At 47.8% G+C, this 25,739-nt stretch overlaps 1 protein-coding gene across 3 annotated transcripts in view; it reads left to right on the top strand.

Annotated features, from left to right (window-relative positions):
* The first annotated feature begins 3,473 nt into the window (after positions 1-3,473).
* Positions 3,474-25,739, top strand: part of Bend3 (BEN domain containing 3) — a 34,718-nt gene continuing 12,452 nt past the window's right edge. The window contains exons 1-3 of one of the 3 annotated variants that reach the window (XM_050120527.1): positions 3,474-3,822; positions 19,203-19,250; positions 19,733-19,929. In XM_050120527.1, coding sequence (XP_049976484.1) covers positions 19,214-19,250; positions 19,733-19,929 — 234 coding nt within the window. In that variant the 5' untranslated portion in view covers positions 3,474-3,822; positions 19,203-19,213. Of the gene's footprint in view, positions 3,823-8,628; positions 8,789-14,576; positions 16,176-19,202; positions 19,251-19,732; positions 19,930-25,739 lie in introns of those variants that run through there. The other 2 variants (XM_050120528.1, XM_050120529.1) reach the window with 2 other exon arrangements.

The following is a 25,739-nucleotide window of genomic DNA, read 5'->3' as shown; positions in this document are numbered from 1 at the left end:
AAAAAGGTGTGATGACCCGGGTTTATAATCTCAGGATTTGGGAGGTAGAGGCAGGAGGGTCAGAAGATCAAGGTCTTGCTGTGCTAGCGTGTGGATAGTAAGATTCTCTCTCAAAAAACTAGCAACAAAAAGTTTTCTAGATAAAACTTTCCTGGGTAAGGTGGCCTACACCTTTAATCCCAGCATTCTTGAGGTGGAGGCAGGTGAATCTCTGTGAGCTGGTGGCAGTCTGGTCTGCAGTTCCTGGTCAGCCAGAGATACAGTGAGGCCTCGTCCTCAAACAAAACAATAGTGTGGAGGGCGGGCAGCTCAGCACCTACCAGGCAGCTCAGAAGGTTCTGTAACTCCAGTTCCAGGGGCTCTAACCCCCTCTTCTGGTGGCTGTGGGCTCTGCAGGCTTGGTACTTCAATGCAGTCAAACACAATAAAATAAAATTTTATTTTATTTTCCAAACCAATCAGATCCCCCAGAAATCAGGTAATTTTTTTCCTTTTTTTTTTCTCCAGACAAGCTCTCATAGCCAGGATACTCATAGCAGGTACTTTCTACGACTGTAACCCAGGCTGGCCTTGAACCGCCATCTTACTTTCCCCACCTTTGAGTGCTGGGGTTAATTGCAAGCCTGGAGTATTTGTTCTGTTTTTTAAAAAATGATCTGAATGTTTTGCTTTGATTTGTTTTTTTGTTTTCCAGATAAGATTTCTTTGTGAAGCTCTGGCATTCCCGGAGCTCGGTCTGTGGTCTGTGTTGACCAGGCTGGCCTTGAACTCTAGAGACCTGAGTGTTTCTCTGCCTCCCTAGTGGTGTGCAGACTAAAGGTGTGCACTACCACACCCAGGGGTTCTGTGCACGCACGTGAGTGTGTGTGTGTGTGTGTGTGGGGGTTGTGTGTTTGTTTTTTTTCATGGGTTTTCCTGGTTTAACCTGGAACTCTGTAGACCAGGATGGTCTTGAATTCACAGAGCTCCTCCCACCTCTGCCTCTTGAATGCTGGGATTAAAGGCATGCACCACTATGTCCCATTCAAATTTATTTTTCAAATATTATTTTTGTCGCAACAAGTTCAATAATTTTAATCTATTTGTATTATTTTTCTTTCATACACACATGCCCGCACATGGATATACAGGGTTGGAAAAATGGCTTGGTGCGTATGGGCATTTCCTGTTCTTCCAGAGGTCCAGAGTTCTTCTGGCACCCACATTCCATGGCTTAAAACTCCAGCACCCCCACACATGTGGCATACACATACCCCTGAATAACAATAAAAAATCCCAAACACAAACTGATCATAAAGACACGAACTAAGTTTCATCCTTAGACAGTAATGAATTCCATTTCTGTTCATTTTTTCCCACACCCTCTTCTAAGACATTACTTTTTGTTTTTTGAGGCAAGATCTTGCCATGTAGTGAAGTCTGGCCTGGTGCTTTCTAAAGAACCATCCTAGCACCTGGGTCTCCAAAGTGCAAGGTCACAGGTGTGCACACAACCATGACAGTTCTGCTGGTAATTGCGGACAAACAACCTACTGTAAGAGAGTACTGTCAACACAAGACTGCAGAACCATTGTCAATGTATTTCGAACTCCGATTAAGTTAAGGACGGCCATTTCCCTCGAGATCTATTTACTAACAACAGAACAACAGTTGTATTTGACAAAAGCTTAGGTGTCTCACACTACGAACCAAGAAATGATTTCTATTGCATTTTCCTTAGATACCCGAGTTCTCACGGTGAGTGACTGGCCAAAGACATATCCTGTCTTTCTAAAAACTGAGCATGGTCATTTTACATTCTTAAAGCAACACAACCGAGTAGTTTAAATGCAAAGAGGGCTTAAACGCTACTTTCAACTGTTCCTGACTCCTGGGAAATCCTAGAAAACTGAACTAATGAGACACAACATCTCCTTTTACAATTCCAATTCTCACTGTCACATTAAATTGAAGGTGAGAATCAACTGCTGCCTCTGTTAACGCAGTCGAGTGAAGCGCTGTATCCTACGTGTTATTTTAATGCGCAAGTGCAAAAGTCAAGTTCCCTACGGAAATCCAAGGGCTTCCACTTTGTCTCCCGGGACTGTATAAATTAACCATTCCCCCTCCCCTCCTCCCTCCGCTCTATTTTAAATGTAGATAGGGCGACCCATGCCTTTTGAATTTGAAGAGCTGCTATCTCGGCCCCATTCTTTTCATCATCCTGTTGTGAATGACACCGAGCACGTATAGATTCTCTAATAAAAAGCACCCCTAGGATGCTGGGCTCCTTTCTCCCGGCTGCTAGCTAATTTTGCATTGCAATTAGCACTGACTTCTCGGCTGCAACCCAAACACAGCTCCAGAACGTTCCTCAAAGGTCTTCGAGAACTCAACTCTGTGACATTAGATTTCAAACCAGAAGGGGAGCAACTTGCTTAGTGACTAAATTTCCCAATTGGTGTGGTCTGGAAGAAGGATAATCCCTGACTACGCGTTAATTCCAACCCTCGCGGCTTGGACTGGGTAGCTAGGAGCCAGCATGTGCGTCCTTTTCAAATCCATTCTACCTATTCACTGACCGCGCCGGCCGGGCCACATGGTCCTCGTAGCCAGTCAGCTGTGTGCAGCAGATGGGGTCATTTGCATGTCTTTTTATACATTTTTTTTCCATCGGCAAATTAAAGGAATACAAAACTATTTCTTACTCTTCATTGTTGACCTAAACTACGCACACGGTTTTTATGTTGACTTGGGCTTCTCTCTCACCCACCCCCACCCACCCTAAAGTTGGGAAAGCGAGGGGTCGGTTTCATGTTTTATCAACTTGGAATCCACAGCCGGGGAGACTAATAGACGGTCGGGGCACACCGAGTTGGCGCCCGAAGTTTTTTAGCTTTCCCGTGGGGCTGAGTTGTGTGGCGTGAGGGTCCGCGAGCGCGTGCTTCTCTCCGCAGCCTCAAGTCGCACAACTTGGGCTTTCCGAGCTCGGGCTTTACCGGCGAGGGCGGCCACCCTGCCGGGGGAGTGGCCAGAGCCAGCGAGCCCCAGAGCGGGGGTCGCTCTCCAGCGTGCCCCCCCTCGACTCCACGCGGATGGGGGTCGGGGGAGCAGCGCGCCCCGAAGTCTTTGTGCCCGGCGCGGCGCGGGAAGGTCCGCGCGAGAGCGCAGCGCCGCCGCCGCCTGCCCCAAATGCGGGAGGCGCGGGCGGAGAAGACACGCCGCGCTGCGCCGCCCGCTCCCCCCCCCCCTCCGCCCGCCCTCCTCGGAGTTGGGGGGGGGGAGAAAAAGTAGAGAAAGAGGTATCGGGGCCACGCTCGGGCCGGGCAAACACGTAGCCGAGAATGCCACGGGCCGCTCTCCCGTGGGTGCCGGCCGCCGTGCTCGCCCGGCAGCCGGCGCGGGCCCACGTGGAGCCGCACGGAGCAGGCCGAGCGCGCCCGCCCGCCCCGCAGCGCGCCCCAGCTCCCCGCCGCGGTCGCTCACGCCCGAGCGCCGCCGCCGCCGCCGCCGCCGGTCCCGCGTGTGCCCCGCTGAGGGGGAGGGGCGGCGCGGTGGGGGCGGAGGGCTTGAGGTTCCACTGCAGCGGGGGCTCCTGTGTCCTTGTGCGGAAATGACACACGGAGTCCCGTCACGTCACGCGAGAGCGCAGCGCACGGACACACACAAAGAGAGGGGAAAATACACGGCGCCCGCCCGCCCGCCGCCCCCAGCCAGTCGGCGGGGCCGCCCCGGCCAGGCCCTGCGCGCTCGGCCCCCACTGCGGCCCGCGCGCCCGCCCCCCGCACGTGGCGCCCGAACTCGGCGCGGACCCGCTCCGCAAAGTAACAACTCTCGTCCCAGGTGAGTGCGGGCCGGCGCGGGCCGCCTGCGAGCGGCTCGCCGTCTCGGTGCGGCTGTGTCTGTGTGTATGTGTGTGTGTGTGTGTGTGTGTGTGTGCCGGGCTGGGGGAGCGGGCGCCCACGGGCTCGCCGCGCCCATTGTGCCGCGCGCCCCTTTGTGCCCGCTCGGAACGCCGCGACTCCATGGCGTTCCGGGAGCACGCGCGCCGCGGCCGGGGAGGGAGGGAGGGCGGGCGCGGAAGGAGGGGGGACGCGCGGTGGAACGGTCCGCGCCGCCGGCGCCAGGCCGGCCCCACTCGCGCCGCGCGCCGGCTCTCCACCCCCGCCGGGCCCGCGATGGAGCAGCCAGGGTCGCCGGGAAGCTGCGCGACGCCGGGGCGCTCGCGCTCGGCCGGCCTGTGGCGGGGACCGTGCGGCGTGTCGGTCGCAGGGAGCAGGGGGGCGGGGAGCGGGAGGCCCGGGAGCCGCGGCTCCGAGGGACTCTGCCCCGGGGAGGCTGCGGAGGGAGCGAGGCCGCCGGGCGGCGGGCGGCCGCGGGGTGGGGCGAGCCCCGCCGCTAGGGGGCGCGGCGCCCTCCCGGGCCTTTCCACGGCGCTCCGTGGTTCCCGCTGCCCGGCTGGAGGCGGGCCCAGCGGCGCCCTGGGTGTGCACCCCGGCTGGCGTGAGGCCTTCCTGGAGGGCGGCAGAGCCGGCCCCGGGCGCTCGCCCTCCTCGTGACTTCTTCCCCGCTCCGATCGAGGAGGTTTCCCACGCGGACTTGGCTCTGCCTGCGATCGGAGTTGTGCGGGGCCGGGTTGTGGAGGGCCTTGGGTGTCGGCACGGGCGCGACAGAGTTCTGCGGGTTTGGGGTTTTTGTTTGTTTTGTTTTTTAAGTTTTCACCGGAGTAGAAGCTTGATCACTCAGGTGGCCCATTTGGGAAAATTTTGGAGGCGGAGGCCAGCCAAAGATGCTCAGAATTAGGGTTGAGTATTTGGGAGCCAGAAAACTTAACTTTTTAAAGTAACTACTTTTGAGTGTTTTCCTGCAAATAACACGTCACGAGTTAGAGGGTAGGGTGCCAGAAAGCTAAAAGACTTCAGGAAACGGAGGCGAGTGGAGTTTTTGTGGCAAGCTTGGTATGTCCAACATAGTAGACAGGGTTCTTGGTTGTCCTGTCCCACTTCCATTCCTGCAGTTTCTTTCTTTCTGTGACTATCTACCCTTAATTTGTAGGGTTTTTTTTTAAGAGTTATATTTTCCGTTTATGTGTTTTTACTGCTTGTATGTACGTGTGCACCACATGCACGTCTCGTATTCCCGGAGGTCAGAGGAGGGCGTTATCTCTTGGAACTGGAGTTACAGATGGGGTCGGGAGCCGCCACATGGGTGCTGGGAACCCAACCCATGCAGCAAGTGCGGCCGGGCGTTTGTAGAGCACACCTTTAATTCCAGCACTCGGGAAGCAGAGCTATGTTGGATCTCTGTGCGTTCGAGACCAGCCTGGTCTACGAAAGCTACCAACCAAAAATTAGCGCTCTAAAACGCTGAACCATCTCTTCTGCCCCTCGTTTACATTTTTATACCACTTACAGGACCTCGGCTTCCCTGAGTAGCTAGGATTTTGGCAGGATTTTTTTTTTTTCTTTTTGAGACAGTCTTGTGATCCATGCTGCCTCAAATTTCTGTAGACCTGGGTGATGAACTCCGGATTTTACTTAACTTGTTAAATTGGGATTACAAGTATACAGTACCAGACCCAATTTTTGTGGTGCTCAGTTATGCCAGGCAAACACCCTACCAACTAAGCTACATCCCCAGCCCCCAAATTAGTATATTAAAATTTAAAAAATCTGATACCCAGTGGTGGTGGTACACGGCTTTAATCCCAGCACTCCGGAGGCAGAGGCAAGTGGATGGATCTCTGTGAGTTTAGGCCAGCCTGATCCACAAGTTTCAGGGCAGCTAGGACTGTTACACAGAAAAACCCTGTCTCTGAGGTGGGGATTCGAACTTTTATATTCAAATTTTATATATTATATTTCTATCAGACCAAATCAGGACTGGTAACTTTGGTAACATTATTAAATGTCTAAATGAATGGAGGACTTCTCTTGAAATGGAGGTGGGGAAAAGATGGGGTCAGAGCTGCCAGTTCCTGCTGGTTGGGTAGCTGACAAGCTCCTGGGCATTGAAATCAACAAGTAGCACCAGGACTTAAAAAAATCTGTTAACTGACCAGTTAAGTGGCTCAGCAAGTAAAGGCTCTTGTCAACAAACCTAAAAATAAATAAATAAATAAATCTTATCAAAGTTCCTGCCAGTCTCATTAATACCGGTCACCCACTATGGGTTTTACCAGAGATGTTTTTTGTTTTCCTTTTTGCTTATTTTACTATTTGTATTTTAAAGACAGGGTCTCACTAAGTAACTTTGACAAGCTGGGAGCTTTGTTATTCAACCAGGCTGGCCTTGAACTGATGGAGAGCCACCTGCCTAGTCCTCCCAAATGTTAAGATTAAAGGTGTGTTCCACCAGGCCTAGCATTTTTGTTGTTGTTTGGTGGTCTTTTTGAAACAGCATCTCACAGCTCTGAACATTCTCGAATGTTCTTGAATTGCTCTGTAGACCAGGCTGGCCTTGAACTCAGGTCTACCAGCCTCTGCCCCGCAAGTGCTGGAAGTAGAGGTGTGCCCCGCTATTGCCTGGCTTTTGTTATCTCCTGAGACTAGGTCTCACTACGCATCCTACCTTTTTGTTTAGTTGTTTTGTTTTGCAAGACAAGGTTTCTCTGTGTCCCAGGCTGTCCTGGAACTTGCTTTGTAGACCAGGCTAGCCTCTTCTTCAGGCATTCACTGGTCTGGTCGGTGTCAACCCCTCCCCCTACTTCCATGCCTGGACTGTAGAAGGTGTGTGCCACCATGCCCAGTGTCTCTCCGCCTTCCTAGGGCTGGGTTATATATGCTCACAATGCACCATGCCCATGTCAGATATGCCATCTCTTGAAGTTAGTTAACAGGAAAGCTTACTGTTCTTTTCTCGCCACACACACACAAGATGAAAGAGCAGTTAGGACCTGGAGAGAATAACCGTTTTCCACCAGCCTGAAGGAGATTGACCCATTATCTGAGAACCTTTTTGGCACAAAAGGAAAGGTGCTGGCAAAATGTAACTTAGGAAGAGGAAAATTGGACTCAGCCCTGACAGAAGTTTGATTGGGTGAAAGTTTAAGATCTTGTTTGAGTGTCCTGTCTGCTGATTTTTAGAATTGCCTGAAGTGACAGGAAGGCAACAGCAGGCTTTCCTGGACTGTATTGGCACCAAGGCTTCAAATATGTCAGGCAAGTTACATGAAGGTTGGTAGCCAACCAGCAATAATTTGTTCAGGGAATAATGATTTATTTAAGGGTTTTTTTGTTGTTATTGTTGTTTTTGGGGGGGGTGGTAAGTGAGACCCTGCCATGGATGCCACTCTAATCAACTATACCTATTATTGACAACATAACTGGATGTTGGTTTTTGAGCAGTTGAACCTTTCTGTTGTGTTTAGAGGGACGTACTCATGCTATCTTTTCTAGCCCTTGGCTGGCCTGGAACTTGCTGTGTAAACCAGCTGCCTGGATCCTGTGCCATTCCTCCTACCTGAGTGCTGAGATTATGGAAGTGTGCTGAGACTGGGCTTCAGGGAGTTCAAGCTGGCCTCGAACCCACTAGACAGCCAAATATAACCTTGAACTCTTGATCTGTCTTAGCCTTCCAAATGCTGGGATGATAGGCGTGAGTACCCTCGCTTCTAGATGATAAAATACTTTAATATACATTTATGTGTGCTCATGCCCAGGAACTCTGACGGTGCAGATGGGGAGGTCAGAGGACTGGTTACAGGAACGGCTCTCCGCCATGTGGGTTCAGGTCATCAGGTGTGCTGGCAAGCACATCTCTCCTATCCTAGATAATAAATCCCCCCCCCCAGTGTATATTGACAGAAACGAATATTTTTGATTTTTGTAAGCATCACCTTGTTTTCATTCCTTTTCCAGAGCTGACAAGTGCCTTCCTTCCCTTCTTGAGATTCCAATATAGTATCTCTGAACATCATCTCTGCCCAAAGCTTGTGAATTCTGGGCCAAGGCACACACAAGCCAAGCCAAGAGTGCTGTGTTTTAGCACTCCGTCTCTAGTGTGTTAAGCAGGGCGCTGTGTTTTCTAGAGTGGTGCTTCGTGCATGGCATGTTAGTTAGAATTCTGTCTGAAAAGCAGTCTCTACAGGCTTGTCTTAGAACTGAAGTTACTCAGCAGCTCTTTGATAACAGCCGTCTCACTTGGTTTTATTTGGAGGATAGAATTGAGACAGAGTCTTGTCATGTAGCCCAGCTTGACAGGTCTGTGGAGGATAGAATTGAGACAGAGTCTTGTCATGTAGCCCAGCTTGACAGGTCTGTGCCCCAGATCCTCTTTTTCAGGGTCTTTCTATGTCGGCCAGGCTATATGAGAACCCATGACTCTCCTGCCTCCACTTACTCAGTGCTGGGATGACGGTCAATGACCACCAGCCGTCCCGGTCCACCAACAGAGACTGTCTCTCTCTGTAGCCAAGCTGGTCTTGGACTCCTACTCCAGATATCCAGTCTAGCCATACTCTTAGGTTTTTTTGGTTTTTGCCAATGGCTCTTTCTCCTTTGCCCATCTGATTTTGTCTGTCAGAGATCACTAAGCCAGCTGCACAGAGCACCCGTGTGCAAGGGCTGTTGGTTTGAGAACGGAGCTAGTAAAGCGCTGGACCAAAGCTTGCCTGGAGCAGCCAGGCTGTGCCCAGAACACTAATTAGCTCCTGTGCTCCCAAGGCAGGACACTTGAAAAAGTGGGCAGCACAAAGAAGACTCTGCCTCTGTCCCTTAGGAAAGTGAGGCCCCTTTGTCCAGCCCTTAAGTGGATGCTGAAGCATGTTGTCCTTCCCTCCTGAGCCAGCTTCTGGATGCCAGGTCTCAGGGTGAGTTCTCCTGAGGCTAAAGAGACCCTAAGCAGAGCCTGTTAGAAAGATTTAAGTGGATCCAGAAAGCTCAGGGACCGTCCAGGTTACAGTGACCCTCGGACATGTGGGCCGCAAGCAGGAGCAAGCAGGAGTGTGTGACTGCGCTTCCTTGTCTGCTGGAAGATGAGGTGGTGCGCTGACTACAGCCTCAGGACAACGCAGGGGCAGTTGCTCTGGTTTTCTAAGGACTGGTGTTTCTCAAACTGCATTTGCAGATGTGACTAAAAATAGAAGAGATTGCAAACATGTCCTGCAGATCCCATGGGTAGGACACTGCTGCCAATAGTGCCGGCTCTGAGAGCTCAGAGGCTCTCGGCCGACCTGTGAACCCAGGACAAACCCCATGGGGGCAGATGGCATGGGAACTGGCTTCCAGTCGGGGAAGACATTGGATTTCATTTCTCTCCAGCTTGTTTCCTTCGTTTGGGAGAAAATTAATAAACTCTGTGAAACTTTAAGACATTCGTTTTAACTTTGCAGTTCTTTTAAGAAAAAAGGAAAACAACCCAAAATAAAAAAACTCAAAAATTACCACTAAAGGCTGTAAAGTGTGGTACATGCTTTTTAAATCAGTCCTGCGGAACTGGAAGCAAGAGAATCATGAGTTTGAGGACAGTTGGGCTACGTAATGAGATTGTCTTCAAACATTACTTTAAAATTTGTTTTATTTTACGTGTGTGTGTGTGGTCTATGTGACTGCAGGTGCCTGAATGCCTTGATGCATGTGTGGAGGTCAGGACAACTTTCAAGGTCCTCTCTCTTCATCATGAGGGTCTTGTGACTTGAACTCAATTTGGATGCTAAGCATCTTTACCCCCAGAGCAATCTCACTGGCCTTACACTTTTTAAGGCATTGTACTGAGTGCAGTATGCCAGGCACTCTCTCATTTGTTTACTGAGACGGGGTCTCGCTGTGTATTCTTGGCTGGCCTCTGACTCAGAACAGCTCTGCTCTGCACCCCTGCCATGCCCTTTATACTTGTTATACTTGGTACAGTTCTGAGGTGAGGTAGGTAGGTGTGTTCGGTTTCACAGAAGAGAGGATTAAGTGTTAGGCAGGTGAGCAACTGTTTGGGTATTAAATGTTCTAACAGGGCTGAAGAGATGGCTCAGCAGTCAAGAGTGATAATGGCTCTCGTAGAGGGCCCAGGTTTGCTTCTTAGGACCCAGTGGCATCACACAGCTGCCTGTAACTTCAATTTGAGACTTCTGACCTCAAACTGCTGAGCCGATTCGCCAGTCCAAATTCTGTTGTCTCTTTTTGAGTCAGGGTCTTGATTGTGTAGCTCTGGCTGGCTTTGCACTCAAAGAGATCCCCCTGTCTCTGCTTCCCTACTGCTGGGACTAAAGGTGTGTACCATCATACCTGGCCAGATCTCATTTTCTTATGGGCAGATTCACCGGTACCTCCTTGGTCATCTGAGGACTCCTCTGGCTGGTTGACAAGTTGAGGCATCTGAGCCTATTGGATTAGGGACTGTGACCTCCAGGCTTCCATTCAGTCCCCCGGGAATGCTAGAGTGAGTCTGTCAACCTGGAAGTCTCCCCAGCCCTTCTTAACTCCTAGTCTGTCACACCCTCCCAAGTGAGGTCCAGAGGGTGACCCTTTCTTCTTCATTTACACAGCAGAGATTGGTGTGGGGATTGTGTGTAAAACCCTTGGAATGTGAAGCCAGCTACACAAACACGGCTTGCTGCTCGAGCTGTCCTGTAATGGTTCTGATTTGTAGCAGAGCGCTGTCATGAAGCCAGTTCTTACAGTGTGGCAGCTGTGATAGGGTGGAAGGAAGCTTCTAGTTATCATTAAGCCTTTCAAATCCTTGAGTTTGTTTTAGCAATATCATCTTTAAAATGATTGGAGCACATTCTCGCTGCTTTGCCTTTTGTGTGTGAGGGACTATCAAGCCACATTCACAGGTAACTGGGTTCCAGTTACTTCCTGTCAGGGTAACCCATCTGGTAGTGAGTGAGTATAGCTCGACATCTGGGAACAGACCTTGAGGTGAGGAGGATTCGTGTCTGGTTGACCTGAGGTAAGGACAGCTCAGGTCAGCCCTTGACCTGCACTGTAGCCTACTGGCAGTCTTTGTGGCAGTTTCTGATTTAATGGGGCGGAACCTGGATTCAGCTGGCTGGGATTGAACCTTTTAAGTTTTACAAAGCCCCCAAGTTCTTCCCACTTCTGGGCCTGCTTCTTGTCCTGTGTGACTGGCAGACAGGGTCTCATCTGTCCTTTTTTGGCAGACAGTCTTCAGATAAAGTATGGGTGCTGTGATGCCCCCTTGGCAGCACTGGAAAATGTCCTTTGGGAACCTGGTGACCAACTAGGAAACAGACGATGGTCCTGCGAGGGCAGAGGATTCCTACATGAAGTGTCCCTGCTTTGCGTCATCTCGCATCCTGTTTCTTAAGGACCTTTTCCCTAGTCAGATTCCTGCATAGCTTTCTCCTTGCTCACTTTTTGCTTAGGTCCCACCTCACCTTCTTCCAGGTGCTCAGCTCCCAGGGAGGTCCAAAGAAAGGAGCACACACACCTAACGGTTCCGTCTCTCTGAAAATACCCAGCAATAGGAGGTTTTCACCCCAGGGAACTGCTCACTTCATCCAAGCACATGCAGCCTTTTGATACTGTGACAGGATGTTAACAAAATTTATGAAGTTCATGATGAAGACAGAGGCACAATCAAGTTAAAAAAAAAAATGTATTCAGGAGCTGGAGAGATGTCTTAGCGGTTAAGAGCACTGGCTGTTCTTCCGGAGTTCCTGAGTTCAGTTCCCAGCAGCCACATGGTGATTCACAACCGTCTGTAATGAGATGTCTGGCCTGCAGGCAGACATACAGGCAGAACACTGTATATATGAATTAATCTTTAGGAAAAAAAATCAGATATCTTAAGTTTGCAAATTATTTTGTTGAGCCACATTCACATTGTGACCCATGGGCCACAAGCTGGATGTCTCTGCTGAACTATTTCCTCATCCAGCTCCCAATCCTGTGAAGGACTAGCTGGGCTCTGGCCTACTCTACATCCAGCAGGCTTGTTCCTCTCCAGAAATTTAGCTCATTTTGAACAGTGTAGTGAGGAGGGGTGGCTCTCGCCTTTAATCCTAGCACTGAGGAGAGCCAGATCTCTAAGACTTTGGTGGTCAACATAATTCCAGGCCAACCAGGGCTATGTCGTGAGACCCCTTCTCAACAAAAACAAAACAAAAAGAGTGCCCAAACAATAACTATGTATCAAAGAGTTTCGTCCTTACTGTAGGATGTTGAAAAGTAGAGGAACAATCTAAAGAATCATCCATAATCCCACTAATTGGAAGTAATTAGCATTTTGTCATATTTCCCTCCAGCTGCTTTATGGCCTTTTAAAATTACGTAGTTGGGATATCCCCAGTGAACTTTGAAGTCTGTTTCTATTAATTGGGTAGCTTTATAATGAACAATTGATTTTGAATTCTACACATAATTTAATGCCCATCTCTTCCTGCCAATTTTAGATTGGACGTCTTCTGTTTAGGAAACGTGTAGACCTTGACTTCCTCGCTTTGTATGGTGGAAAAAACAACAGTGATCAAAGGCCATTCGGTCCGGGCACATTTGTTCTCTTACGTGTCCTGCTCAGCTTTCAGTGCAGTTTGCCTGTGATTAGCAGGCTGGTGGGGCTCTCAGCCCAGCATCTTCACAGCCAGAGTTCTCTGGGGCACTGAGCAGCTGGACTGAAGTGAGAGCAGACCAGGTGCGCGTGCATGCATAAGTGCATAAGTGCTTGCTTACCCCTCCTGCCGGTTCTCTGCTTGTGACCTTTGCTTTGTTGGCCTGTGTAGGGCTCAGAGATTTCAAGTTTTTGAGGCCCTGTGACGGGTAGAAATGTCTCATCCAAGGTCTCTAGAGCGCCAGCGTGATAGGAAAGATTGTCACCTCTCGATGGACACTGACAGTAACTTCTGATGGAGTTCCCCGCTTTTAGTAGTAGTTTTGGCTAATACTCTCTCCTCTGAAAGAAAAAGATCTCATGGGCTGTGTTAAGAGTTTGCTGATGCCTAGACAGTAGTGGTGCACACCTTTTTTTTTTTCCCCTTCAAGATGGGTTTTCTGTGTAACCTTGGAGCCTGTTCTGGTACTCACTCAGTAGCCCAGGCTGGCCTCAGACTCATAGCGATCCACCTACGTCTTCCTCCCAAGTGCGACTACCACGCGGCTTGGCTTCTTGGCGCACCCCTTTAAACCCACCACTTGGGAGGCAGAGCAGGTGGATCTCTGTGAGTTTGAAGCCAACCTGGTTGATAAAGTGAGTTTCAGGACAATCAGGGCCTGTCAAAAGTTTGCTGATGGCTAGTGCTTAAAGGTATTTTTTGCTATTAAGCTTGACCATCTGAGTTCTATTTCTGGGACCCATATGGTGAAAGGAGAGAACCAGTTCCCCCAAGTTGAATTCTGACCCGCCACATATACACAGTATATGTAAATATATATTATATATATTTATAAACGTTAAAAAAATCATTTGTAGTTGGGTGTGGTGACATACCGTACCTGTAATTTTTGTCTCAGCATTTGAGAGCTATAGTTAATCTCAGTATCAAATAAATAAAATATTTTTTATGGTCATGAAGAAGCCAAGGCAGAAGAATTATCCCAAAATCAAGGCCAGGCTCGACCTCATAGCAAATTTTAGGTCAGTCTAGGGTACAGAGTAAGATTTTGTTTCAAAGAAAAAAGAAAGAGAAAGAAAGAAAGCGGGTGGGGGTGGGGGGCTGCATGTGTTGACCCAAACCCGAAGTCCCAGGATTTGGGGAGCTGATTATCCTGGTCGGGTGACCGCTGCCGTGATGAACACCTTGACCACGCAGGTTGGGGTGGAAAGGTTTTGTCTGGTTTATACTTCCACATTGTAGTCCAGTGAAGGAAGTCAGGGAAGGACCCTGGAGGCAGGAGTGGTTGCCGAGACCCTGGATGGGTGCTGCTTACTGCTTGTTCCCCATGGCATGCTCTGCCTGCTTTTCTTAGAGAACCTAGGACCGCCTGCCCAGGGATAGCACCACCTGCCTTGGGCTGAACCCTCCTCGGTCAGTTACTAATTAAAAAAAATGCCACACTGCTGGATCTTACTGAGGATTGTCTCAGTTAAGGTTCCTTCCTTTCTGATAACGCTAGCTGTGCCAAGCTGACATGAAACTAAGCAGCGTGTGGGGACAGGAGGATTTTGAGAGTTGAAGTCACATCCCCTCTTCAATAAATCAGAAGTAGCGGGACAGAAACTAAATTGGGAAAATATTTCAATTTTTATTGTTATTTTAAAATAACCATAATAATATATAAAGTCATTACAAGGTAATATAAGAAACATCTTCACAATGTAGCTATGTATATGTCTGTGCACATGTAACACGCCTAGAATTGACTCAAAATCCCTGTGTGTAGATGACCCAGCCTTTCTTCCACCTGCCACCTCTGCCTTTGTGCTGAGATTATAGGCATGAGCCACCATGCCTGGCTTCAGAAGTACGTGTGTGCAAGACCTCATATTCCAGGCTGCTGTTGAATTGGCTATATAGCTGTGTAGCTAAATGAGGATGGTCTTGAACTTCCGTTCCTCCTGCATCCTTATATCCTGCATGCTGGGATTTCAGGCATGTGTTGCCATGTCTTGTTCACCATGCTAGGTTTATTTTATTTTGCTTATTTATTTATTTATTTATTTATTTATTTATTTATTTATTTATTTCGGGACAAAGTTTCTCTGTAGCTTTTGGAGCCTGTCCTGGAGCTCACTTGGTAGACCAGGCTGGCCTCGAACTCACCGAGATCCGCCTGTCTCTGCCTCCCTAGTGCCGAGATTAAAGGTGTGCCATGCATCACTGCCTCCTGGCTCTTTGTTTTGTTTTTTCGAGGCAGGGTTTCTCTTTGTATCTATAGCTGTCCTGGCACTCGCTGTGTAGACCAGGCTGACCCCCATCACATGCCAGGGTTATGTGGTGCTGGACTACCAATTTAGGATTTAGTACTCCTAGGCATACACTATACGACTGACATCCCCTCCCCTCCACTGTGTTTTTGGAAACAGAAACACTGTTTTTAGTCAGTCTGTCCTTGAACTCAAGATCCTGGGATTACAAGTCTGTACCTCCAGTTCAATTTGACATTTTCACCAGAAACAAGCATCTCTGAATTTTTCCCTTGCCTTGCAGTTGGCGCGGTTTCTTAAAGTTTATTGACTGAAGGCGGTCCCACAGCATTACCTTGTTCAGACATTTCTGAAGTACATGGACTAGCTGCCCCTTCGGGAAAAAGTTGTTTCGGGCACTTGCATTGATGTATGTGTGTGTTCTAAATTTAAGGTCTGCCGAAAAATAAGATTTTGAAAAGGAGTGTTAGGCTGCTCAGTTCAAGGCTGCAGAAGAGTGTGGTGGGAGCTCTGGTTCCTCCAGAACCTTCAGTGCAATTGGGAGGAATGTGTGTGGCATGCTAGGCATCTGGGTCTTCTGTGTCCACCCACAGAGAGCACGTGACCCTCACTAAGCAGATGACCAGGAAGTGGAGGTAGCTGTGTGATACAATCTCCTTTCTACTAGCCTCGGGATGCAGGGAGTGACCTGCCTGACCTCTCCTTGGAAGCTTCCTTCATTGTGGGGGTAGGGAAGTGTCATTTTCCAAGCCTGGATCCATCCACCCACCTGGCTTTCCAGATAGCTTTCTTACAGAGGAGATTTGGGTTCCTCAATTGCTGCTGATCCAAGACCTAAGTCTGGAGCTGGGATTGTGTTCCTCAAAAGCACTTCCTAGAGGTCATCTAGTGACCCTGCCCCCTGCTCTGCCTGGGTGGGAGGTACAAACTCAGTTTCAAGCCTGGTTCTGCCTCTCATTCACTGTGGGATGCTGAGCCTCAGGATTCTGTGGTGGTAGATTTGGGACTAAAGTTACCCCAGGCTGAGGCCGAGCTGGTATGTAGAGCAACCAGGAACTCCTGTGGCCTTGCAAGTGGGAGACTGACTGAGTTCCTCCTGGGCTGGCCTAGCCTCTGCTGTTAATCCGCAAACAAATGGAGATGCAGCCTGGAGCAGAAGGACTCTGGGTGTTGCAAGTGCCCTGAAGCTGAACAGCCCATTCACTTCTTGCTAAAGCCTTCTTGGGCCCTTCAGTTTCTCCTTCCTACAGGTGGCTCACATGCAGCTCCTCCATTGTCAGTTTCTGGGCTTCACAATTATGTGTTGAATATTCTGGTATGGTTCATAAGGTTCAGAACATCTGGCTCACCAAGACTCTTTCCAACAGATTCCACCAGCAGCAGGGACTTCCACTCACTGACTCTCAGCTCCATGGTGCTCCTTGTGTGACTGGCACATAGTAGGTGGACGGGTGTGGATTGCGTTGGGTGGGCTACTCAGTCTAGGGGTTAGTAACCCACCCTGCAATCCAGTTATTCCAGGGTCTCGGAGGGGCGCTACCTGGAAGGGAGTGAGCTAAGACAGAAGACCGAGACCAAGCAACTTTGTCAAGGCCTCTGTTTATTAGGGACGGGTTACAGTTTATATATGGTAAGGGATGAGGGGCAGAGTGGTGGGTGAACACCTCCCACCTTGCCTGAGTTTATCCATCTTTAACACTTTTGCTTAGCCAGCGCCACCACTGTTTAATCACTTAAACTACCTGCCTTCTTCCATGCCTCCTTTTCCTCCCAAGAACACAATATGTAACTGATAGTGTGTGCTTGTAATCCCAGCATAAACAAAAAGATGGAGTTCAAGGCCAGGCCAGGCTACCTGAAGTTCAAGGCCAACTTGGGCTGTATAGCAAGGTCCTGATTTGTAGATGGTACTTGCTTCTGACAACCTGTCAGAGTTTGTCTTCAGTTGGAGGGAATGGGTTTTGTGACTGTGTGCCAGTGTTTCCAAGGGCAGTAGGCAGGCTTGGGTACTCCAGTGACCTGACCTGAAGTGTGTTTTCTGATCAGTTCCCTGGCTGGACTGGGAATAATACCTGAGTTTCAGTCTGGCCCTGACAACCTTCCTGACTGCTAAGGGAACTCCCAGCTTAGATGCAAGTTTTACTTGTCTGCCAGAAATAATGAGTGGAGCCGTAAGATTGATGTTTTGTTTTCTGTATCACTTTATGTTCTTCAAGTGTGAGTTAGCTTTGTGAATGGGGCTTATTTTTAACCTCAAATAAATCTCCATTTTAGTCGTGTGCAGTAGTAATGCAGGGAGGAGAGACTGATGCCGACGCAGAGCACTGCTCCGACGCTCTTCAGAATCGTACTTCTGCGCAAGTGTTGCTATCGTTAGCCAGTTTGTTTGGCTGGCTTTTTTGCTTTGTTTGTATTAAATTCACGGTCTCTCTGTATCCCTGGCTATTCTGGAACTTGATGTGTAGACCAGGCTGGCGGGGCCCTGAATTCACAGAGATCTTGCCTGCCTCTGCCTTCAGAGTGCTGGAATGATAGGCGTGCACAACCGTGCCCAGCCTGTCAACCAATTTTGAAGTAGTTATTATGTCGCTAGATCAGCTAGATGCCGTCTCTCTTGTCCTCTCCTTTCCATTTATCTCCTCTAAAACAGGACATGTACAGGATGCCGTAGTGACATCTCTGTTGTAAAAATGTCCCAACAAGATACTCCCCTGCTCCCACTTCCTCCGGTCCGTGAACAAAACAAAAACTCTGCTTGTAATCAGTTGAATCAATTGTTGGAATCACAAGTCCCCAATACCAACATTAAAGGGTGTGGTTAGATAGAGTTTTCAAATGTCACTTGCATTTGTATGGTCTGTAGAATTTGGGGACACTAGGACTCCCTGGTTCCAGTGATTGGGAGGCCATGGCTTTGTCAGTACCGCACCAGCCCCTCCTCATGCCTCTCCATGCTACTCCTGAAGGATGGACTAGACACATGCTGTGCACTCATGGGATCCCATGTGTAGTTTTAAATTCTCTAATAGCCTTCTTTAAAAATTGTGAGAGGCCCGGCGGTGGTGGTGCATGCCTCTAATCCCAGCGCTCAGTAGGCAGAGGCAGGTGGATCTCTGTGAGTTCGAGGCCAGTCTGGTCTACAAAGTAAGTAGTAAGTTTGGATAATCAGGGCTACTCAGAGAATCCTTGTAAAAAACACCCATAAAAAAAGTAAAATTAGTAAATTATTTTCTTTAGCTCAGCAAGTCTAAAATATCATTTTAGCATGTGATAAATACTTTTGTTTAGTTTTGGTTTTGGTTTTTGAGACAGGGTTTTACTGTTTTGTAGCCCAGGCTGTCCTCAACTCACAGATCTACCTGCCTCTGTCTTCTGAATGCTGGGATTAAAGGTGTTTGGTTTCACTGCCCAGCTGATAAGTACGATTTTTTTTATTTGTTTTTTTATTTATGTGTAAGTGTGTGCATATGCACAGGTGCATGAAGGTACCCTCAGGCCAAAAGAGGGTGTTACTGGATCCTTTGGTATTTTAGGAGATAATGAATCACCCAACCTGGGTGCTGGGAACTGAACTTGGGTCCTCTGCAAGAACAGCGGGAGCTCTTAGCTGCTGAGCCGTCCCCAGCCCCAGTAAATGCAATTGTTAATGAGGTGTTGTGTGCCGCTTTTGTTAGGCTCTCTGAATCCATTTGCATTGGTGCTCTGGTGTGTCTCCACTTGGACCGACTGCATACTGAATGTGTGGTTGCCATTATCTGTCTTAGCACCTGGAGTGCTAGCTCCTTAGCTCTGTTTATTGAGACTCAGCCTCCCTCCAGCAGCTTTTATTTATTTCCTGGGCAGAATTTGTAAGCAGGGATGAAAAAGAGGTCGTCCTTCCGTGTTGGAGTGGCAGGAGCATCATTTAGTAAACGGCTCTCAGCCAGCTTTTTTGTAGTTGTTGTTTTGTTTCTGTTTTTCTTTTGAGACAGGGTTTCTCTGTAGCTTTGGAGCCTGTCCTGGAACTTGCTGTGTAGACTAGGCAGAAATCTGCCTGCCTCTGCCTCCCAAATTCTGTGATTAAAAGCATGTGCCACCACTGCCCGGCTAGCACTCTGTTCATATGGTCTGGTAGTGGAAAGACCTGGCTGTCTCTGCAGACAAGCGGAGAGCTTGCTTGGGTGGCAAATGGTGGTGCACGTCTTTAATCCCAGCATTGAAGGCAGAGGAAGCAAATCTCTAGAACTACATAGGGAATTCTAGGCCAGCTAGCTACACAGTGAGACCCCAGATCTTTTAAAAGGAAGAAGGAAGGAAGGAATGAAAGAAAGAAGAAAGAAAGAGAGGGGTATGCTTGCTTACATCTGTGTCAAAGCCTTTAATTGTTGGTTCTCAGGCTGGGCTGGGGGATGAGGGGTCTCTCTGTGAGTGAGAAACATTAAGAAATAACCAATAAATGAAGACCTTGTCTTTATCTTTTCATTTAGTGGAATAGAAGATGAACTCAACTGAATTCAGTGAAGATGTAGAAGAAGGTAAAAAGAAAAGTTTTTAATTGGATATTTTTGAATAGGTTATATATCATATAGCCCCACATTTTAAAAAGTATTTATGAGAAGCCTTCCTACCCATTGTTGGCAGTCCTTCTATCTATAGACCTATCTTGATCTGCTTTTTAAAAGTGTAGAAAGATGCTATCTAGGGGTGGTTATGTAGTTCAGTTTTAAGAGTCCTTGGCTCTGGGTTACTACCTAGCACCACCATGCACATAAAATGTATGTTTCCCCCATTTACCTCCTCCTGCAAAGGACTTTTAATCCTCTTGGAATTGAACCGTGCCCTTACTGTAGGGCACTGGCAAGCATAGGAACGGGATCGTGTTGATGGGAAGTCTAGTCAGCATCCTTAAATGACGGCGCTAGAGGGTGGCCCACAAACACCTGCCACTCAGAGAGCCTTGCTGCTCGCCCGGCAGCCTTGGTCTTTCCTGCTGAGCCCCATTTCTTCTCTGCCACAGTTGGGAAAAATAACACTGTGAAGGTAGAGGGTGACGATGCTGCGCTGGACTGCTCCCGGAACTCCAGGGCCTCCGAGAAGCACCCCTTGGACAGCGTCCTCACTGCCCTCCAGGAGTCCAGCAAGCGGAAGCAGCTGGGCAGCGACGGCCAAGCAGACTCCATCCCCAGTGTGAAGAGGAGACGGCTGATACCAGAGGTGAGGACCCGATTCCCTCTCGTCTAAGATGAATCTCTGTACTCAAGGGCCTCTGGCAAACTGTTGAGTTCTTAGGCGTGAGAAGGGTTGCGTTTAAGCTGTCTTACTTCTAGCTTCAGTTATTAGAGGGTACCTTCAGCTGAAACACTTCCCGATGTCCTTGTGGGGAGAGTGGAGTCTTCATAATATAACCGCTTTAGTGCTCTTTGGTTTGCTCTGCCTTTAGGGATGTGGGGGCAAGCGTTTGGTAATGGCAAAAATTGTAGATGCCTCTGTGGCTTTATGTGGAAGACTGGTCCTGGGAAAGTTGGAGTAGCAGATCTTTTCCAAATTAAGCCCATCATTTCTATCTACAAAGTGGGTTGTCCCTAAGGAGTCCTCAAGTGAATATTCTCTCCTGCCGTCTTTTAGTCTCTCTCTCTCTCTCTCTCTCTCTCTCTCTGTTTTATTTAGTTCTGGACAGGCTTTCTACATAGCCTTGATTGGCCTCCACCTTACAGAGATCCACTTGCCTCTGCTTTAGGAGTGCTGGGATACAAGGCTTTTTTCTTTTTAAAGATTTATTTATTTGCTGAGCAGTGGTGGCACACACCTTTAATCCCAGCATTTAGGAGGCGATCTCTGTGAGTTTAAGGTCAGCCTGGGCTTCAGAGGGAGTTCCTGGATAGCCTCTAAAACTACAGAGAAATTCTGTCTCAAACAAACAAACAAAAAATTTGTTTATCTGTTATGTATACAGTGTTCTGTCTGCACGTATGCCTGTAGTCCAGAAGAGGGTGCCAGATCTTACTACAGATAGTTGTGAGCCAACATGTGGATGCTGGGAATTGAACTCAGGACCTCTAAGCTGCTGTGCCATCTCTCCAGTCCCCTCAATTCTTTTTTTTTTTTTTTTTTTTTTAAGTACTAGAACTTGTGCCGGGCAATCATTTATCACTGACTTACACCCAGATCCTTTTGTTGTACTTTGTGTTTTATTTGAGATAGAGTTTCATCAAGTTGCCTACTTTGAGCTTTGATTTTGTAGTTCAGCAGGCCTTGAATTTGCCATACTCCTGCTTCAGCCTGAGTGGCTAGCATTACAGGTCCGTGCCACCAGGCTGAATTTGCTACATTTCCCTCTTCTTCTTCCTTCTTGACAGAGTCTCCCTGCTTTAGCTGGCTTGCTGAGCTTGTCTGCCTCTGCTTGCCGAGCTGGGCTTTACACCACCATGCCCAGATGCTACAGTGTTACCGTCTGCTTATTGTATTAACTTGACCTTAGGGGCTGATGGAGGTAGAGAATGGAAAAAGGCCACATCTGCCCCTCACAGCTGCAGTTCGGGTGGGGAATAACATACCACAGAAAGCCATAGGGACTGAGGAATGAGGTGGGTCTAGCCTAGGGCAGAGTCTTCTGTGGTTCTGCAAATACACCTTTAGTTCCTAAGAAAGCATTTCACAGACTCTAAGCGTAGCTCCAGATCTTAGCACCCATCTACCTTGTCATACTTGCTCTCTGGGAGCCCAGGTAAACATTCTGTATGTGCACACAGCCTGGAATTTCTAGTGCTCAGAGCACCAGGGATCCAGCTTTCTCCATTTATTCTTTCCCCCCCTGCGTCAGGGTCTCATGCTGCCTAGGTTAGCCCTGAACACTGCAGCAGCGGATGGTCTGATCCCCTTTTTACCTTTGTAATGCTGGATTTACAGGTGTGCACCATCATGCCTGGTTTATATGGTGCTGGGGATGGAACCCAGGCCTTTGTGCATGCCCGGCAAACACTGTACCAGCTGAGCTACATGCCCAGCTGTCTCAGTCACTATTCTATGGCTGCGAAGAGATACCACGACAAGCCAACTCTTCGTTTTTTTTTTTCTTTAAAGATTTATTTATTTATTATGTATACAACATTCTGCCTCCATGTATGCCCGCACGCCAGAGGAGGGCACCAGATCTCAGTACAGATGGTTGTGAGCCACCATGTGGTTGTTGGGAATTGAACTCAGGACCTCTGGAAGAGCAGCCAGTGCTCTTAACCTCTGAGCCATCTCTCCAGCCCCTTGTTTTAGTTTTTTGAGACAGGGTTTCTCTATGTAACCCTGGCTGTCTTAGCACTTGCTTTATAAACAAGGCTGGCTTCAAACTCAGAGATCCGTCTGCCTCTGCCTCCCGAGTGCTGTGATTAAAGGCGTGCATAGCTGTTGTTGGATGCTGTTCTTTCATTTCTGGGTGCTTAGACCCGAAATAATCACTCAGAAACTATATTGTCTGAATCAGTGCTTGGCCAATAGCTTAAGTGTATTGTGTGTGTGCGCGTGCGTGTGTGTGTGTGTGTGTGTGTGTGTGTCCGTCCGTCCGTCCATCCGTTCATGTGTGTCCTGATGTGCATATGTGGAGGTCAGAGGACAACCTGTAGGAATTGTTTCTCTCCTTCACCATGTTCTAGAAATGGAGCTCAGGCCATTAGTCTTGAAGGCAAGTACTTTCAGAGATTTGCCCAAATGTGTGTCTGTGTACCATGTGGTGGTTACCTTCTGCTCCCAGAGGCCTGAGTAGGACATTGCATCTCCTTGAACTGAAACTGCAGGTGGTTGTGAGCTGGAAACCAAACCTCTGGAAAAGCAGCCAGTGAATTGCTCTTAACCAATGAGCTGTCTCTTTAGTACATGAAAAAGTTTTTAATTTCTTTCAAAGCACTGCAACTTCAACTTACTTTCCTTATTGTATCAGCTTTAGTACAATGTTGAACAGAAACGATGAGAGGAGACGGTGTTTTGTTTCAAATGATATTAGCGAGAAGGCTTCTAGTTTCTTACTAGGGACTATCGGGTTAGAGTAGGGTTATGGAAGATAACTCTTAATTTTCTAATCTAATCATGCACAGGGTGTGTATAGGTCAGGGGTCAATTTATGGCACTTCTTGTTGTCTTCTTTTTTCAGACAGGGTCCTTTTGCATAGCTCTGACTGTCCTGGAACTCACTATGTAGAACAGGCTGGCCTCAGCTCACAGAAGCCTGTCTCTGGAGTTCTGGGATTAAAGGCTTGTGCTGGTAGTTGGTTTTCTCCTACCAACATATGGGTCCCAGGAAATGCTCTCAGGTCCTTAGTTTAGTGACAAAGTGCCTTCATCTGCTGCGCCGTCTCACCCTCAACCCCATTCCCAGATGCTCCTTTACAAGTCGAGCCCCATGTTCCTGAGAGGTTTTGTTATGAATGGTGTCAGATTTTGCTATCTATCAATTCAGTCACATGACTGTTTCTCCTTTACTTTGTTATTGTGATAGATTATATTAATTGGTTTTTCAAATGTTGAACTAGCCAAGATCTGGCCTGGATCATACACACACACACACACACACACACACAATTTTTTTCCGTTTTTGTTTTTTTGTGACAGGGTTTCTCTGTGTAGCCCTGGTTGGCCTCAAACTCAAGAATTTGCCTACCTCTGCCTTATAAGGTGTGTGTGCATCACCACACCTGTCAGTTATCTTTTATTCATTGTTATATTAAATCTGACAGTGTATCATGAGCACTCCTGTGTCTGTATTCATGGGGGTACTGTTGTTGAGTTTCCTTGTATCATCTGCTTTAATACGAAAGCATCCTGGCCTCACTGAAGTTGTGGAGATAGAATGTGTATCTTCTAGAAGATTCTGTAGAGCAATGCTGTCAGGCTGGAGATGTGACTCGCCTGGTAAGGTGCTTGCCTAGGGTGCAGGAATTTTGGTTCAGCCTCTAGCACCACGTGAAGCAAGAGAGTACAGTGATGCAGGTACAGGATGGTCAGGGTGCTTCTGAGCTGTGTAACTGCACAGTGCTATTGAGTCAGCCTGGAACACATGCGATCCTGGGCTGGGGTGTCTTATCATTTATTTTTATTCATTTTATGTGTTTATTCATTTATTTACTTATTTACTTTTTGTTTGTCGAGACAGGGTTTCTCTGTGTAGCTTTGGAGCCTTTCCTGGAACTCTCTCTGTAGACCAGGCTGGCCTCAAACTCACAGAAATCTGCCTGCCTCTGCCTCCCAAGTGCTGGGATTGAATGCATACACCACTACCTCTTGGCTTTATGTACTTTTTAAAGACATGGCCCTGTGTAACCAACCCAGGCTGTCCTGCTGCTGCTGCTGCTCCCTAAGTGATAGGATTATAGGCCTGCTTTACCCGGTGCTGGTGCTCAAACTCAAGGCCTTGCATTCTAGGCAAGCACAGCTGGGCTACATTCTTAGACCCCAAGTTGGTTTGTGTTGAGCAAAGACTTTCCATGCTGTGTACCTTAGGCTGGCCTGGAACTTACTGCATAGCCCAGGCTGACCTTGAATTCATGACATTCCTCCTGCATCAGTCCCTACTGCAGAGTGTGATGCCATCTCTTCTTCAAGTGTTTATGGAGTATACCTTTGAAATCATCTGGGCCGATTGAGTTCAGTTGTGGAGAATATTAATTAGTGATTCAATTTTCTAGTATATTCAGATTGTCTGTTTCTTTTTTTTCTTTTTTTTTTTTTTTTTTTTTTTTTTTTTTGTTTTTTTTTTTTTTTTTTTTTTTTTTTTTTTTTTTTTTTTTTTTTTTTTTTTTTTTTTTTTGGTTTTTTTTTTTGGTTTTTCGAGACAGGGTTTCTCTGTGGCTTTGGAGCCTGTCCTGGAACTAGCTCTGTAGACCAGGCTGGTCTCGAACTCACAGAGATCCGCCTGTCTCTGCCTCCCGAGTGCTGGGATTAAAGGCGTGCGCCACCATCGCCCGGCTAGATTGTCTGTTTCTTATATAAATTTTAACAGATTGTGTCATAATGGATTGGTCCATTTAATGTGAGTTATCAAATTGTCTCCCCCAAAATTTCAGTGTCGAGCAGTATTCTTTTTATCATCCTTTTGTTGGCCTTGAGATCTTTAGTGATGGCTCCCTGTGATTCTTTATCCCCAGCACTGAGGGTCCCTAACTCCTGTGTGTACCAAGTAATCACTACATGCATCCCCAGCCTTAGTCTGGTTATTGGGTTGCATGGTGGTTAGTTGTTTTTCTGTTTGTCTGTGTTGTCCCGTCCATTCCCAGACAGGGTTTCTCTGTGTAATAGCCCTGGCTGTCCCGGAACTCACAGACATCCACCTGCCTCTGTCTCTTGAGTAGTTTTAATTATCAACTTGATATGATCTATACTCACTTAAAATATAACTTTGGCTCTTACACGGGGCCGTTCAGTGTGGCCCTTGATGGTGTTGAACTTGTTCTATACAGAGCAGCTTAATATACAGTGCTTCTGCCTCAGCCCTCAGAGTATTGGAATAGACATTTGTCAGTGTGGCTGGCTCCTTTTAGGTTTTGTGGGGGTATTATTGTTGTTGTTGTTATTGTTGTTGAAACATGGTCTCACCGCCCTGCTGGCATCTGTAGCCATGCTGGTATGTGTTCACTATGCAGCTCGGACTAGCTTAAAAATCAAGAGTTCAGCCTGCCTCTGCCTCCCAGGTGCTGAAATTACAGGTATGAGATGAACCAACATACCTGGATCTTGTTAGGCTTGTTTGTTTGCTTGCTTTGTTTTGTTTTGAGACAGGGTCTCTCTGCATGTCCCTGGCTATCCTGGAACTCATTATGTAAACCAGGCTGGACTCAAAACTCAGAGATCCCCTTGTCTCTGTGGCTAAGTCAAGTACCATCATACCCGACTTTGTTTTTAGGTTTTAACTGGGCATTTGTAAGATTCCGTTTTCTCTATTTTGTGATATCAATTCCTTCTCTTTTCCTAACCTCCCGATGCTACCCTAGAATGCAGTATACACTTAAAACTTAAATATTCAACTTCAGTAACAGGAGTACAAG

This window comes from Alexandromys fortis, unplaced genomic scaffold (genome assembly GCF_014885135.2).
Source record: "Alexandromys fortis isolate MF-2015 unplaced genomic scaffold, M_Fortis_MF-2015_v1.1 scaffold_175, whole genome shotgun sequence".
Classification (NCBI taxonomy): domain Eukaryota; kingdom Metazoa; phylum Chordata; class Mammalia; order Rodentia; family Cricetidae; genus Alexandromys; species Alexandromys fortis.
This window is presented reverse-complemented; position numbering and strand designations above follow the sequence as displayed.